The sequence below is a fragment of the Chaetura pelagica genome, unplaced genomic scaffold (assembly GCF_000747805.2).
Source record: "Chaetura pelagica isolate M959 unplaced genomic scaffold, ChaPel_1.0 scaffold246, whole genome shotgun sequence".
NCBI lineage: Eukaryota > Metazoa > Chordata > Aves > Apodiformes > Apodidae > Chaetura > Chaetura pelagica.
This window is the reverse complement of record NW_009953647.1, coordinates 1,542,292-1,556,419: the sequence shown is the minus strand read 5'-3', so window position 1 is coordinate 1,556,419 and position 14,128 is coordinate 1,542,292. Positions and strand designations below refer to the sequence as shown.

The following is a 14,128-nucleotide window of genomic DNA, read 5'->3' as shown; positions in this document are numbered from 1 at the left end:
ATTAATGAAAAATACATGACTAATCTTGCTGAGAATCTAAAGGGGCATGCCCAGGAACTAGCCAATATAAAGTGTATTTTAATTAGCTGGGCTATTCAGGACTTTGTATGAAGCCAGATGTTTCTAATGGGGGGGAGAAGAAAAAACTAAACAGGAAAAAACCCCTTCCCCTGGTCCTCAAATACACTGGTTGGGGGAAAGCTGAAGCAGCAAGAACTTGAAAGGTAAAGGAAGTGCATGGGCTTGCTGGGTTTGTTGTTTTGTTGCTATGGGTTTTTTTTCTCTCCACTGACAATAGTTGTTATACCTTCCCATTCTGGACACTGTCATCTGCAGTTCTAGAAGTGCTTTGTCATCACCTGTCATTAGATAGAATTGTTTTGTTACTTCAGTGTGTTACATTACTAGCAGGCTAATTTGCACTCAATAGGAAAAAAAGGTTACAGGCCCAGGTTGTGCAGATGTGGTGTGACTGCAAAGGTACCATTATACTTGAAGTAAAACTTATCTCATGGGATGTGCTGGTTACAGACTTAAGAACTATGTATGGGAGTTGTAATTGAAGAAGGAAGTCCTACCTCTATTTTTAAGTGTGATCTTTAATAAAGAATGAGAGAGGAAGAAGAAAACGGAATAGAAAAAAGCCACAGAAACAAGAAAACACTTCAAGCAATAAATAACTGTTCGTATAAGCTAACTACATCTTTTTATAAACCAGAAAAACTAGGTTATTTGTTAATGTAGTTGGTGAGCTTGCTCAGTTTTGAGGACTGGTTGGGGGTTTTTGTGTGTGAGAGATCAGCCATATGTTCCCTGGAAATCTTGCTGGGAGCTGATGAGGCCTTTCAGATGTTTTTGGGGGATGTTAAGCTGATGCTTGACAGCAGTGTTACTTTTAAAAACATGAACTAGAAACACAGGGAAGCATAAGACTTCAGCTACATGACAGAAATAGTGCTGTATCCAGTTACTGCCTTCCTTTCTCTTGGGGCAGTTTTGGCTGCACAGCAGTGCTAACTGGAAGGGATGGTTCCAATTGAACTTTGATATCAAAGTGACTGAGTGATATAACTGGACTCTTTGCATGTTTAAAAAGCTGTGGCTTTGGAGAGGTTGCGAAGAAGGTTTGTAAAAGGGTATAACTTAGATATTTCCCAGACATTTTCCTAAATGCTGGTCTGCCTGTGAAAGTACCATTGAAATCTCATTTCTGTGTGTCAGACAGATCCTTCTTTTATTATCAAATTGTTGCAAATTGTTGTTCACCCCCTTCCCTGGTCAGTAAGGGTTGGTCAGGATGAGTGCAGGATTAATACAGGAATAAAATACAATGTACTTTAAATAACTCCATATGGAAGTTGTTCAAGTTGTGTCTTTACATTTGAAGTGCTGGTTTGTGTTTGTTTCTCTTCTTTTTTTGATTGATGTTGTAGGTGTAGGTACATCCCCTCTTGTGATATTGTACTTCTTGTTTCTTCACTTATCTAGGAATCTGGTTTGGGATTAATTCTGCATTGGATAGTGTGGTTGCATCTGCCATTTCATTTGTCACACTGCACTAAAGCAGAGTACGCTTTGTGCTTTTAGCTTCAGTGAGCTTTATCACTCATTACAGACTTAAATCATTCATTGATGTAAATTATTTTCAAATCTTTCACTTCACATTAAAAAGAAGAGTAATGGTTGGTAGCTGAATTTAAATAACAGTGCAATTATTTCCTGATAGAGCTCTTTAGACAAGAAGCAGTAACACTTTTAGTTTCCTGTATGTGTTTGAGGACCATATTTTCTTTATCACGTAAGATGAGACTCAGCTATGCCTGTCCAGGCAGGTCTGCTTTGTACATCTGTCAACAGAGCTGCTTGGCCAAGAAGGAGTGGAGCTGGAAACAAAAGAAAAATAGCAACAGTGGAAAACTGACCAAAAGCCATTTTGATTCATTGAGAACCCAAGGAATGCTGAGTTTCTATCCTGGTATTTCCCATGGGATCCAAATTGCCCTCTTTACAACACTAGTCATAAATGCTTTTTTCATTGCTTCAGTAATATTATTACACATCTGGGCTAAATATGATCAGTCTTAGATGTTGCTGTTCCAATGTATGCTGGTGAATTTGCATGAATGGTGTGTGCACAAGTTGGGAGGCAGAAGAAAGTTTCTGATCTCTTCCACATGTGGAAGACTTTAAAATTGTTTGTGAGAGGTTTAGAAAGTTTTGTGTTGGACTAAATGGGAAGCCACAGTCTTTTTATAGTTTTGTTTCTGTTCTTAGCTCTTGTTATTTCTCATCTTGCAGGAGTGGTGTCCTAATTAAAACATTCTGCCTTGTGAAGCCTGCTAGTCACATGTTAATTGTGGTTTTTAATGAAAAAAAAAATAAATAATAGAATTAGGAAGGTCTGTTAGAAACTTACATTTTCTGATTTATGCCTAGATGTTTTTCTGATGCAGTTTGTCTCTAAATGCCTCTGTATACCTGAATGATTAAGGCAGATTGTTATGTGGGGTTTTTAAGAAGCACACATGAAAAATATTTTCTAATATAAAAATGCATAATTATGCCCTCTTACCAAAATAGATGTAATTTAAGATTGCTTGATGTGGTAATGTGGATATTCTGGGTTTAGTTTGACATTTTAGAAGAATTTATATTAATGAATAACTGAGTTTTACTCATATTGTCCCAATTTTTAACCCTATCCCTTTGAACACTTAACCATCACCATTAACAGTACAGTAATTGCACCCAAGCACTCCTGCAACTGATAGATTTCATGAAGTACAATGTTGGAGTTTGGTTGCCTTTGGTGCAGGGGTAACATTTCATCCGGTGGTTGTAATGGATAAAGAAAGTGCCCCAGTCTGTTGTGGTTTTCCATTCAAAGAGTCCTGAAAATCCAACTGCCTTGCAAGGCAAGGCCTGTGCCAATGGAGGTGGATAAAGCTGTCCTGCAGCCTTCTTACAGGATACTGTGAGAGGCTCTACTCAAGCCCTTGTGGACTGGGAGTGGGTTGTCTATCTGCATGGGTCTTGGTCAAAAAGGAAGGTGGAGGGAAGAGGTCAGGCTAGAGATGAGTCAGCCTTCTTCCAGACTTCTTTCAGCTGCTTGTTTTATTTGGGCCAATACTTGTTCAGGAAACATGGTGTGTGTCTGTGTCTCATTAAGTTTCTTACCTTACTCTTTCATGAGTTTTCTAAGGCAGCATGCACTAATGCTCTGGAGCTTTCTGTGAGAACTACCAGCATTAACATAATGTAAACATATGGCAGTCTAGTCCTCTGTCCAGAAATCTTTCCAAATTACATCACTGCTAAAGCCTAACTGCCTCAGAGTCATGGGATGAGCTTTTATCAAAGTTGCTTCTCAGCAATGGTTATAAACTTTTGCTAGTGGGGTCAGATAGTTCTTGGCACTGGAACTGAGCTTTCTTCTGCTGATGTCAAGTGTGGGCAGAGTAGATTAATACCTTTTTACAAATGCTGTAGTTGTATTCCACATAGCTGACTTCACTTGTAAACTGTTAGATGCTGGGTAGAAAAGTTATCTTACAGCCAAAATGACTGGCAGACCCAGTGCAGATACAGAAGTTGGAATTATTTCAAAAGCTGTGAAAAAATAACTGGGTTATTTAGACTATTAGCTTCATACACCACTGCACAATAATTGGTAAATCTAGACTAAGTTGCTAGAGGTAAAACGATTAGCATGTTCTATTAGGCTTTCACCAGTCAGAACAGGCAATTTGCAAGATTTCATCATTTCTATTTGATCTAATTTCTGATTGTGCTGAAAAAAGCTCTGAAGTTTTTGTAATACTTCAGCTTGGTAAATGCTCTGATTTTTTTACAACTTGCTTTAGTTTTATAATCAATACTAGAGGTGGTTTTTGCCCACTGTTTAATACGTAGGAATGTAAAACTATCTGGTTTTAAAAGTCAGTGAACTGTTCATCCAGTGTGCTACAAGTGCAAAGACAATACAGGCTTATCATCCTTTGAATTTTACACTTTTACCACTAATCATGTTGCTAGGAAGTAATTGCCATGCTGATGTAGCAGCAATAAAAGGTTAACTAGAATAGTCAAACTGTAATTCGTTCTGTGGAACTGTTGCTGTGTTTGTATTCTGGAATTGCATTTGATAACGTGGGATTCACTATCTCAGTCTTTTAATCCCTGTGATTTGATCAAGAGGCCCATGCAGTCTGTGGGCTAGGTGGGTGGCAGCCCTTCAGAGCAGCAGACAGCTGCCCTAGGCAAGCAAAGTTTTACTTTGTCTTGGGTTGAGGGGGACTATAGGAAACCTGTCTCTGAGCAGCATTTCTGGGAAGACTTTGTGTGCTGACACACAAGTGGTGCTTTGGGGCATGTTCTCTGGCTTGATTATGGAGACAGACTCTAATGATGCTGGACACCATGCTGGAAGGCTCAATGTGTACAGGGTGGGGAGAAGTCTTTAAAGTAGCATCAAAGTTGCTTCTGAAACAGTATGCACTTGTCCAAAAGGGTTGTAAGTGATGATAGTAATCTAAAACCAATGCAATTTACAGGATGTAAGTCTTGAGTTATTTAAACAAACAAACCACAAACCCTTTAAAATACTGTTAAATGTATGAGTGTTAAATCCCCTTAAAAATCACTATTGAATGGAAAGAGCAACTGAGGCAGGTAGAAAGGGAAGCAACTTGGAGAGTTATCAAGATAGATATACAAAGAAAAAAGTGTAATAGAAAACAAGAACAGAATGGCTACCAGCAAACTTGCAAAAATACAGCTAAAGAAAACGTAGCAATGGAGTGAAGAAGAACAAACAAGTAATTCTTGCACTGGTATCTGAACTGAAATGAGAAAAAATATCAGTTATAAAGTCCACTTCTGTTCTTATAAAATTATTTCAGCAGCAAACAAAATTATGAGTAAAGGGCCAACAGGGACAGTGATTCACAGGCTAGAATTTTCTAGATATCTCTTCCTTTTGAATTTTTCAATTAATGATTAACTTCTTGAATTATGAGACTAAAAACTAGGTGTATCTTCATTGATAGGGAGTAATTAATAGGAAATATTTATGACTTCCACTGTTGAGAAGTGATACAATCTGCCATGTTACCGAATGTCCCATTAATAATTGACCAAATCATGTGTTGTGAATGGTATATCTTGATATAATTGCAAATGTATTAGAACTGCTTTTAGAACTTTCCAGACAAAGGTCTTTCCCTGAGTGTTCATGAAATTAAAGTTACAGTCCTGTACACTTTTCCTCTATGCAAAGGCTAAGTGGATCATGGCAAGGTAAAAAGAAAATAATGCCATGAAACAGATGAGTACTTAAGCATTTCTTTGGGGGGGGGGGGGGGGGGGGGGGGAAGAAAAGAATAAAATAGTTTTCTTGTTTGCTCACCTGTTGTTACCGAGGTGATTACTGGAATCCCTGTTTGCAGACAAGGAGTGTGAGAGAAAGAACTATTTGCCTTGGCTGGTGCTGTATGTAACAACTGTCCTAGTGATGGATATTCTTATCAATCTGAGACTAGCAAGAGAAGCAAGACAGGGTACAAAGCAGAGGTAACAACTTAAACCTGTGGATTCCATGTTCCTTAAAGACTTGGCAAATACAGAGACAATTTTTCACTTGTGGCTGTTGGCACTTGTGATGTCTATGAAACTTAGTATTTCAGCTGTGGTTTCATGTTATACCTTAGTCCCTGTTATCAACCTAACAGTGCACTCTTTCTACTGCTATAAAGCTTCTGTTCTTTGCAACTGGACAGCAATGCTCATAGTAAGTTTTTTGTTGTTTTTTTTTGTTTGTTTATTTTTTTAGGGTTTGGCTCACTGTCTTGTTTCCCACAGAGATGTACATGCTACAGATCCATGTGGCCCCATAGAAACAACTTACAGGGTATGGGGTTGTGAAAGATGAACTGCAACCTTGCTTCCTTCATATTGTAAAGATTTGGGTCTTTCCCCCTTATCCTTAGATTTGTGCAGCTGACGCAGAAATCCAGAGGATGTGCCACTGAGGAACTAGAGTTGTGAAGGAGGTCTGTAGCCCATCAGTAGGGGATTGCTGTGGCTAAAACTCCACACCAAAATAAACTTTTCAGGGTGGACTTATCCTGTTTCCCATTTTGTGAGGTTTATGTCCTTGCAGTAAGGTGCTGCTCTCAGTCCCTGGGTTAGGTGCATTGTACTTTGATTTCAGCAAAACCTGAGGTACAGGACATGAATATTTTTTTATAAGCATGGTCATCTTGAGGTACCTGTGGTGGCAATTCTGCAGGGAAAATAGTTACAGATAAAAGAGCTTTTCAGTAAATGATTTGAGGTGCTAGGGGTGGGTAAAAAGAGCTTGCAAATGTGAAACCTTTAGCTGATATATTTAAGACAGCAGGCTTGATTCAGTTGTGTAAACAGTCATCTAATTCCACTGAGGTGCTCTGGGATACCTGTGGCCTCCATTTGCCACTGCAGCAGGGAATTGGCAGTATCTCCACCTTCCTGTGTCAGACCTGCCAGCCCCAGTGGATGTTTTAGTCCAAGAGCACTATGTACTGTACAGTTTTTATGCAACTAAGTCAGGACAGGTTGTGTAAGTACTTCATGCTGACCATCTGTAGAATACCTCACGATATCTCCTATGTCACTGTTTCTATAAGCCTATAGAATGCAGACACATTAAAATAAATGGAAAGACATTACCTGGAATCCATAATATGCTCTCATGCTTTTACCAGTTTGTATTCCTGACTAAAGAACCAATTGTACAGTCTGGCTGCTTGGCTGATATCTTGTTACTGGTGTGATGATAATTCATAGTTCTTAGAATCTACACACTCATGATGTATAATATCTAAAAGTGGTTACATGTTTTCTTTCCCCAACATGTAATTTGCACCTCCTGTGTTTTTCTTTCTACGTTGTTGCACCTGCTTTTTTCTTTTTCATTTAAAGAAAAAATGTTGCAGTCCTTTGTGTATTCTAATCAGACCACGAAATGGGGCTGCTATTTTATATTTGAATTTTTAAAAATTATACTTTTTTTTTTTAGTTTGCATTTTAAGATTTTGAAATCAAAGCATCTCAAAGATATACACTTGCTCTGGGTTACTGAGATCTTAAGTGGGCAATGTTACTGAGAGGGGTTACTGCCCCTGTGAAGTTTCCCTGCAGGAGACTGGGCAAGCCTGCATTAGGAGGCAGTTTTTGTCCTGATAATGCTCTAGTTTGTAGCCATGGAATCCAGATAGCTGGCATGTGCAGCAATATGTTCCTCTTGAACACTCCTTCCATTGCACTCTCCCTGTGTTTAATGACTGTTAGACTGAACACCAGCTTCCACAGGGACCTGTGATTGTGACAGGACTGTCTATTTAACAATACCTGGAAATGCTACAGTCATTTCCCTCTCCTCCGAGCTAGTATGTTCCTCAACATCCTCATCTGCCCTGTAGTCAGTGATAAACATCTCTGCTTGTAAAATTTTTTTAAATGGGTTGTCCACAGTACTAAGTTCTGGTTATAACTTCATTGTTATGCTTAGAGGGAGACTGCATATAGTTTGTCTTGGGATTTAAAATCAAATATCTACAGGTAATATGGAAGAATGACTAAGAGAATTCGACAGAAAACCCTGTAAACTTATTTTGGGGCGGCTTTTGATCATACTGTGGAGAGACTTTATATAGTCAAATTTAGCACTCATCTGTGTTAAAAAAAAAAAAGTTTTTACTAACTCTAATAATAAGCAAAAGTTTACTTTGTTTTTTAGACCAGATATGCAATCTGCATTTGTTATTCTACACTTACCACCTACACATCAAGAGGGTAAAACTCATGAAAACAGCAGTAGAACAACAGAGTATGAATATGAAGTAAGCCAACATAGCTTATAATGACAAATTTAAAAAGCTCTGTCTGCTCTTTTAAAAACAACAATTAAAAAAACACCAAAAAAATCCCCTAGACCATCTGTTTAGTATGGACTGGTTGTGTTTTTAGGGAGCCTCAATAGGTCAAGAATTTCCAAGGCTGGATACAATTAATTGCTCTAGTGGTTCTTTTAATCTATGTTTTTATCTTCCCAGATTTTATGTATTTGAAGAACTGTCATTGCTTTGAATTTTTAATACTTTTTTTTAATTTATATTAAGTAAATGGGGGAGTGTGAGAACTCTGCCAATTTAGTTATCTAAAAGGTGTTTTGTTGTTTTTTTTTTAAATCTTTTTAACAGTAGCCCTGAATGATTAATGTGGGCAAATGCCTTTTAGTGTTGCCTGCCAGTGGAAAGTATACCTGAGCTCATTCAAGTGCTGTTAATGAAAATGTTAAAAGCAGTGATTTGTTATTGCTGCTGCCATTAGTTACTGTTTTATGAATCATATGCACTGTTGTTGTCACACTTCTGATATAACAAGAAAAATCAAACAGGAGAAAGATCTCTACCAGTTAATCATAAATATATTTTGGGAAAAAGACTCTCTCTTCTATCAACTTTAAAATAATGCATAAACACTTTTAGTAATTTCTAGAAGGAAATATAAACTTAATATGCCCTCCAAGAACAGGGATTGCTAGGCACATGACCTGTTAGCAAAATAAACACTAAACATTTCATACTATAAAACTGAGTCCCTCTGATTTCTCTGAGGTTCTGTCTATGAACACAGTATCTGATCAGCATCTTCATATAACCCCTTTAGAAGACTATGCTAAGCCTGTTTAGTAAGGTGATGTCCTTGGTCATCATAAGCTTCTTCCACTCAGAGACCAATACCTAGCTTTTCTTAATTCCTAATCCCAACAGAAATGGGAAGGCTTTTCACAGTGTAATTCTTTGCTTGTTTAGGTTTTTTTCTGCTCAGGTTGGCTTTTGTCACAGGTCTGTTTCCCTGCATAAATTGCTTTTTAGTAGTTTCTACAGTTTTAATTTGTTATGAGACACTGGCATCTGCAGGACCACTAAATCCCTGACTTCCTGTGGCTTTCAGTGTCTCCACTGAAGTCCATTAAATGAATTAAGAGATTCCAGTGTTAATGAGATCTGAGAAGTCAGATTGGTTTTCAAAAGTAAACCAAAGTACTTAATTACTTGATCAATGAATTAACAAGTTGTCTTACAGTTTATACGCAAGAGAGATCTGTTTGTGTTACAGGACGATGTTCAAATGTCAGGTGGCCTTGTATCTAATTATTAGGGTACCTGAAGGGAAAGCAAAGTATTTGTGCATACTGAGAAAAAAGACAAGACGCCACTGAGGCTTATCTTATACTGTATGCCAAGCACCTTTATAGCATGACCTCATCAATGTTTACAAATATGTAAGGGGTGAGTGTCAGGGGGACGGAGTTAGGCTTTTCTCAGTGATGACCAGTGATAGGACAAGGGGTAATGGGTGTAAATTGGAGCATAGGAGGTTCAAGGTGAATATCCCAAAAAATTTTTTTACTGTGAGAGTGACAGAGCCGTGGAACAGACTGCCCAGGGAGGTTGTGGAGTCTCCTTCTCTGGAGATATTCAAAACCCACCTGGATGCGTTCCTGTGTGATGCGCTCTAGGTGACCCTGCTCTGGCAGGGGGGGTGGACTAGATGATCTTTTGAGGTCCCTTCCAACCCCTAAGATTCTATGATATGTAGTACATCATAATGCAGCATAAAAATCAACTCTACACCATGTGAATACGTCATACCTTAAGGTTTGGTTAACAGCTGTACTTCACAATTTATATTTTACTTTGAAAGAATATAAGAATAAAACAACAACAAAGTGTAGCAATGCAGATACTTTTTTCTTGTATAGCATATAAGAAAATACAGATTATTTTTTTTTCGTAGCAGCAGAACTACTTGATTTCTGATTTCTCAAAACAAGAATACTGAAAGTGTGTTATTAGATTTGTCAAATATCAATATAAGAGTATAACTTTAGGCTATCATTTTTGGCTGAAAGCTTCATATACCTATTTTTCATTAGTTGTTAGGGTTCTATTGAGGGGAGAGGAAAACAAAAGCAACCCTTCCATAGGAAAAGAAAGGTAAGGAGGAAGATAGTGCCTCATCAGTTCTAACATCAGCAGAACAGTTTAGCTCGTAGTTTCTAAGTACTTAAAATCTTAAACACTGGCAAGCCAGAAAACAACCTCCTAAATTTTCCACCTTTCTCTTTAATTTACCGTTGAATTAGTATCAGTAGTTTGAAGACTGTTTGAGTTGTTCATAGAATTTTGATTCAAGAAATCGTGGTTAAGAATCTCTTTCCATGTGCATGTAAATTATTCTCTGTGCTTCATCAAAACAAGACTGTGTTGGCTGTTGAATATTTCTTATAATGTATTTCCTTGCAGGACTGTGTTTGTTCATCTGAAAGAGAGCGCAACATTACTAAAGTATAGCTGAATACCTAGAAAAGGGAAGGTAAGGAAGGTTGAATTTAGGGGACCTGTATGGAATGCCTTTTACTTGTGTCTTTCGATATGCCCTCTCATCTATAATCAGCACCTAACAAAAAATATGGATTCTAGAAGAGTGGATTTTTCCTTATAATGTCAGAAAACCTTGTCTTATTAGTTGACCAATTTGCTACTTTTTTGCTGTTTGATTTAGTACTGTATGTTAGTGGCTGGATAAAGAGCTTGTTCCTTTGGGGACAAGAAGCATGGAATCCTCCACATCTCCCCTTAATGGAAAAGCCAGTTTAATCCTGACTATTGTAATCAGTGGGGGTAAAGTATTGTAAATATGGGCCCAAGACTTCAAACCTTAGAGAGCTTAAGTGATATATGTTTGATTCATTTGGCACTTTTAGAAAGAATAAGAGTATATGTATGACTTAGGTGGAGGAGGAAATCTGGAGGAGATGGTTGGCATGGAGTGGCCAAAGTCAAAGGAGTAGCTGAAAGGTGATGAGATCCAACCCTCCTTGCTTTTGCTAATAATTGTTCCTAAAAATGGGATTAGATCCCTGATGGGGTAGCCTGACTTCTGATTTCTAATGTATTCATAAGGCTAGAGGTGCACAGTACCAGTGAAAACCTACTGCTGAAATCAAGTTATCTCTGAAAAAGACAGAAAACCGAGCCCATATGTCACCATTGTTTAGGAAAATTTTTATTTCTAGAGCTCTTCTGCTGTAATTCAGGGTTTGTAGCAGATAAATTGAAGCTCTGTGCATATGTAAGAGTAGAAATATCTAGTGATACAAAAATATACCAGAAGATAAAATGGGAACTTTTGATAATCCATTAACTCATGATGAATTACATTGCTTTTTTTTTTTTTCTAGCTTGACTTTGTTAGTGTTGAGAGGAGAACTCTAAAGATGAGAGCTTAACACTGATGTCTTTCAGAGATTGGCATCTTGGTCTTGCACTAGAGTAATATGAGTTGCACCTTTTAAATGCTGCTGAAATTTGAATATAGACTGTATTTAAAATCCTTATGAGCACCTTTGTAGAGTGGTACCTAGTTCTGGTGTGAATACCAAGAAAATGTGAAATCACTAGAGACCTAGAAACCAGACTGAAAACAGCAAGGTTCAAATATGTACTATTTTAGCAAAAATGTACACAGCTTATTTTTAATTGTCCTGATTTAAGCCCTTACTCTTGACTAATTGATTTGTGGTTGACAATACTGACATTTCTTTTGTGGAAATTAAAATGTCTTGTTGAATTTCCCATAGCTTCACATGCTAAAAATAAAATCAGAAAAAACCAGAAAAATGCATTGTCTTTCCCATTGGCATTTAAAGCTAGCAGAGGGAACTTTGAAATTTCCTCAAGTTTTAGATTAGTGGGAGTGGTTTAGTCATTCAAACCAGCAACTGCTTTTAGCCAACATTTGGAAATCCAGCTGAGTTGGTTTTGGCTTGCCCTTCAGTGTCAACAGAGAGGCTGCTTTTTGAGAGTCTATAATAGTTTTATTGTTATGAGTAAACCAGAAAATAATCTAGCCTGATTTTTCAGTTATGTCAGTCTGCCAGAGGCAGTGGCAGTAAAAGCCAGTATGAGCTTATTTCTGCAAGGACAATAATAGCGAGTGATAGTTAAAGGTCACAGAGCATGACTGGCTGAGCACGAATTACTTTTTTGTATGGCCACATGTCAGGAAAAAAAATAAATCACTCTGGAGCATTTTACATAGAAGTCTGCTCTGTTTTCCCTAAATCTTCTGCTGCTGGAAGCAGAAAATAATCTGTCTTGGAACCCTTCTTATAGTCCATTTTACAAAGGTGACAGTATTTTGTTAATATTCACTCTTGTGAAGACCAGAATAGTATCTATATGTAGCAGTGGCGTAATCCAAATTGTATTGAAGTGGTAGCAATGGCCACTGAATCAGATTCTAAAAAGAACAGATCCAATAATTGGTTATTAATCTAGTTGTGCCTTTTGCTTGGCTGGGTATAGTTGAAATATTTGCCTATGGACAAGGTGACTGCAAGGTGAATGCAAGTATTTAAATTCTGTGTGCAAAAGAATTTGGGAAGGATGGATAGCAACAGTTTTAACTTGCTTTAATACAAGAGGTGCTAGACATTTATTTCTGCTTTTTGTCAGCTATGTTGTACATCACACATTTCTGTTGGATGAAAGAAAGAGCTCATGACATTGTCTCACCTTGTTGGGAGTCTGAGTTTGAATGTAACTTGTAAAAAGTTTCCTAGCCACAGCCATCCTTTTCCTCTGTAATGTGATCTTGTAAGCTTCACAAGCAAGCCAGAATTCTGTTTTCATCACTGTGCTCTGTCTTCAAGTAGATCTTGTAGATCATAGGCCCATCTGTAAATATTTCAGAAGCCAAATTTATGTATATACCACGTATATGCATATATGTGTACATTAACTTCAAGTCCTTTGGAGGCACTAGGGATGTTTACAAGGCAGTATAATTCTTGATTGTACACCTAGAAATATTCTTATTGGACTATATCAAAGAGAGCAATTAAACACACTAACTTACACCAGAGCACTACACTTCAATGTTGCCTTTTCCTGCACGTGCAGAGCTCCCTTTGACCTTGGTGGCATTTCACTCTACTGGACAGAGCACTGAAAACTTTGTTCTTCCTGGTCTCTGAACCTATCCAAAGGCTGATACAATCTCTCTCTCTCTCTCTCTCTCTCTCTCTCTCTATATATATATATATATGTATTGCTATACAGCGCTTTAAGCAGGGATATGGCAAAAAAACCTGCCCTTGTCACATGTCTTTAAGATAATCAAATATGCTTGCAGAAATGGCAAGTGAGGGAAGGTATTTATTGCATGCTATAGTTATTTTCAGTGTGATGCATACTAAGCATGTTACAAAGTTGTTTTACAGTTGTTGTGTAGAAAACAGCATACATTATGCTGCATGACTTATTCATTTTGCTTTATGGGAAATTTTTTCACTAATCCATCTGGGATACAAACATGGAGTTATTTACATTTGCTCATTATCAGCTTTTCAAAAGATTGGGACCGTTGTAGCACTTTCTCCAAAGACACCCTGTGTAAAAAAAAAAAAAAAATAAAAAAAAATTAGCTTTAGTTCAAAGTATTAAAAAAGCTAGATTAGTTTTTGTTCTTGAGAAACTGTCCCCTAATTAAGGTCTGCATGAAACAAAGTTTTTTCTGTATGTCCTGATATTGTGTTTACTGTGCTGAAGCAAATACTCTTCTTGCTGTAGCACAGGCAGTTTCATCTCAAGGTGTGCCATGTAATTTCTTTGGAATTCGGGAGTACTAGCTTTCTAGGTAGTGACTTCTTTAGGCCAAGACTCATTATATAGCTTGTTTATGAAATGTTAATATCTGTATTTAGTAGCAGAGTCTTTAAGGGCTCAAGATTTTATTGTAATATCTAAGGACCTTTAACGTCTAAGTTGTCTTATCAGCTAAGAGCTAAATATAAGCTCTCTACATAAGGCAAATAATGAAAGGTTAATACAATTCTAGCTGTAAGGGCCTTTCATCTCTCTCTAGCTGTTTACAGTGCAGTATGACACATTATTACTAATCTAGACTGTTCTTGGTGGTGACTAAATTCAGATTTCTTTCTTTCATGTTTGCTCCTCTTAAGCAATAATTTCACAAGCTTGTAGGAGTCTCCTGCCTGATTCTGGGAAAGAGTATG

At 37.5% G+C, this 14,128-nt stretch overlaps 2 protein-coding genes across 2 annotated transcripts in view; one reads left to right on the top strand and one right to left on the bottom strand.

Annotated features, from left to right (window-relative positions):
* Positions 1-1,816: 1,816 nt before the first annotated feature.
* Positions 1,817-2,085, top strand: LOC104390736 (protein transport protein Sec61 subunit beta-like). The gene is given in 2 exon segments (XM_009999929.1): positions 1,817-1,883; positions 1,886-2,085. Coding segments are annotated over 2 exon segments (267 nt in total).
* An 8,109-nt stretch (positions 2,086-10,194) lies between these two features.
* Positions 10,195-14,128, bottom strand: part of RGS13 (regulator of G-protein signaling 13) — a 5,887-nt gene continuing 1,953 nt past the window's right edge. The window contains 4 exon segments of the mRNA XM_009999928.1: positions 10,195-10,368; positions 12,627-12,735; positions 12,737-12,788; positions 13,440-13,501. Of these exon segments, the coding sequence (XP_009998230.1) occupies positions 10,195-10,368; positions 12,627-12,735; positions 12,737-12,788; positions 13,440-13,501 (397 nt within the window).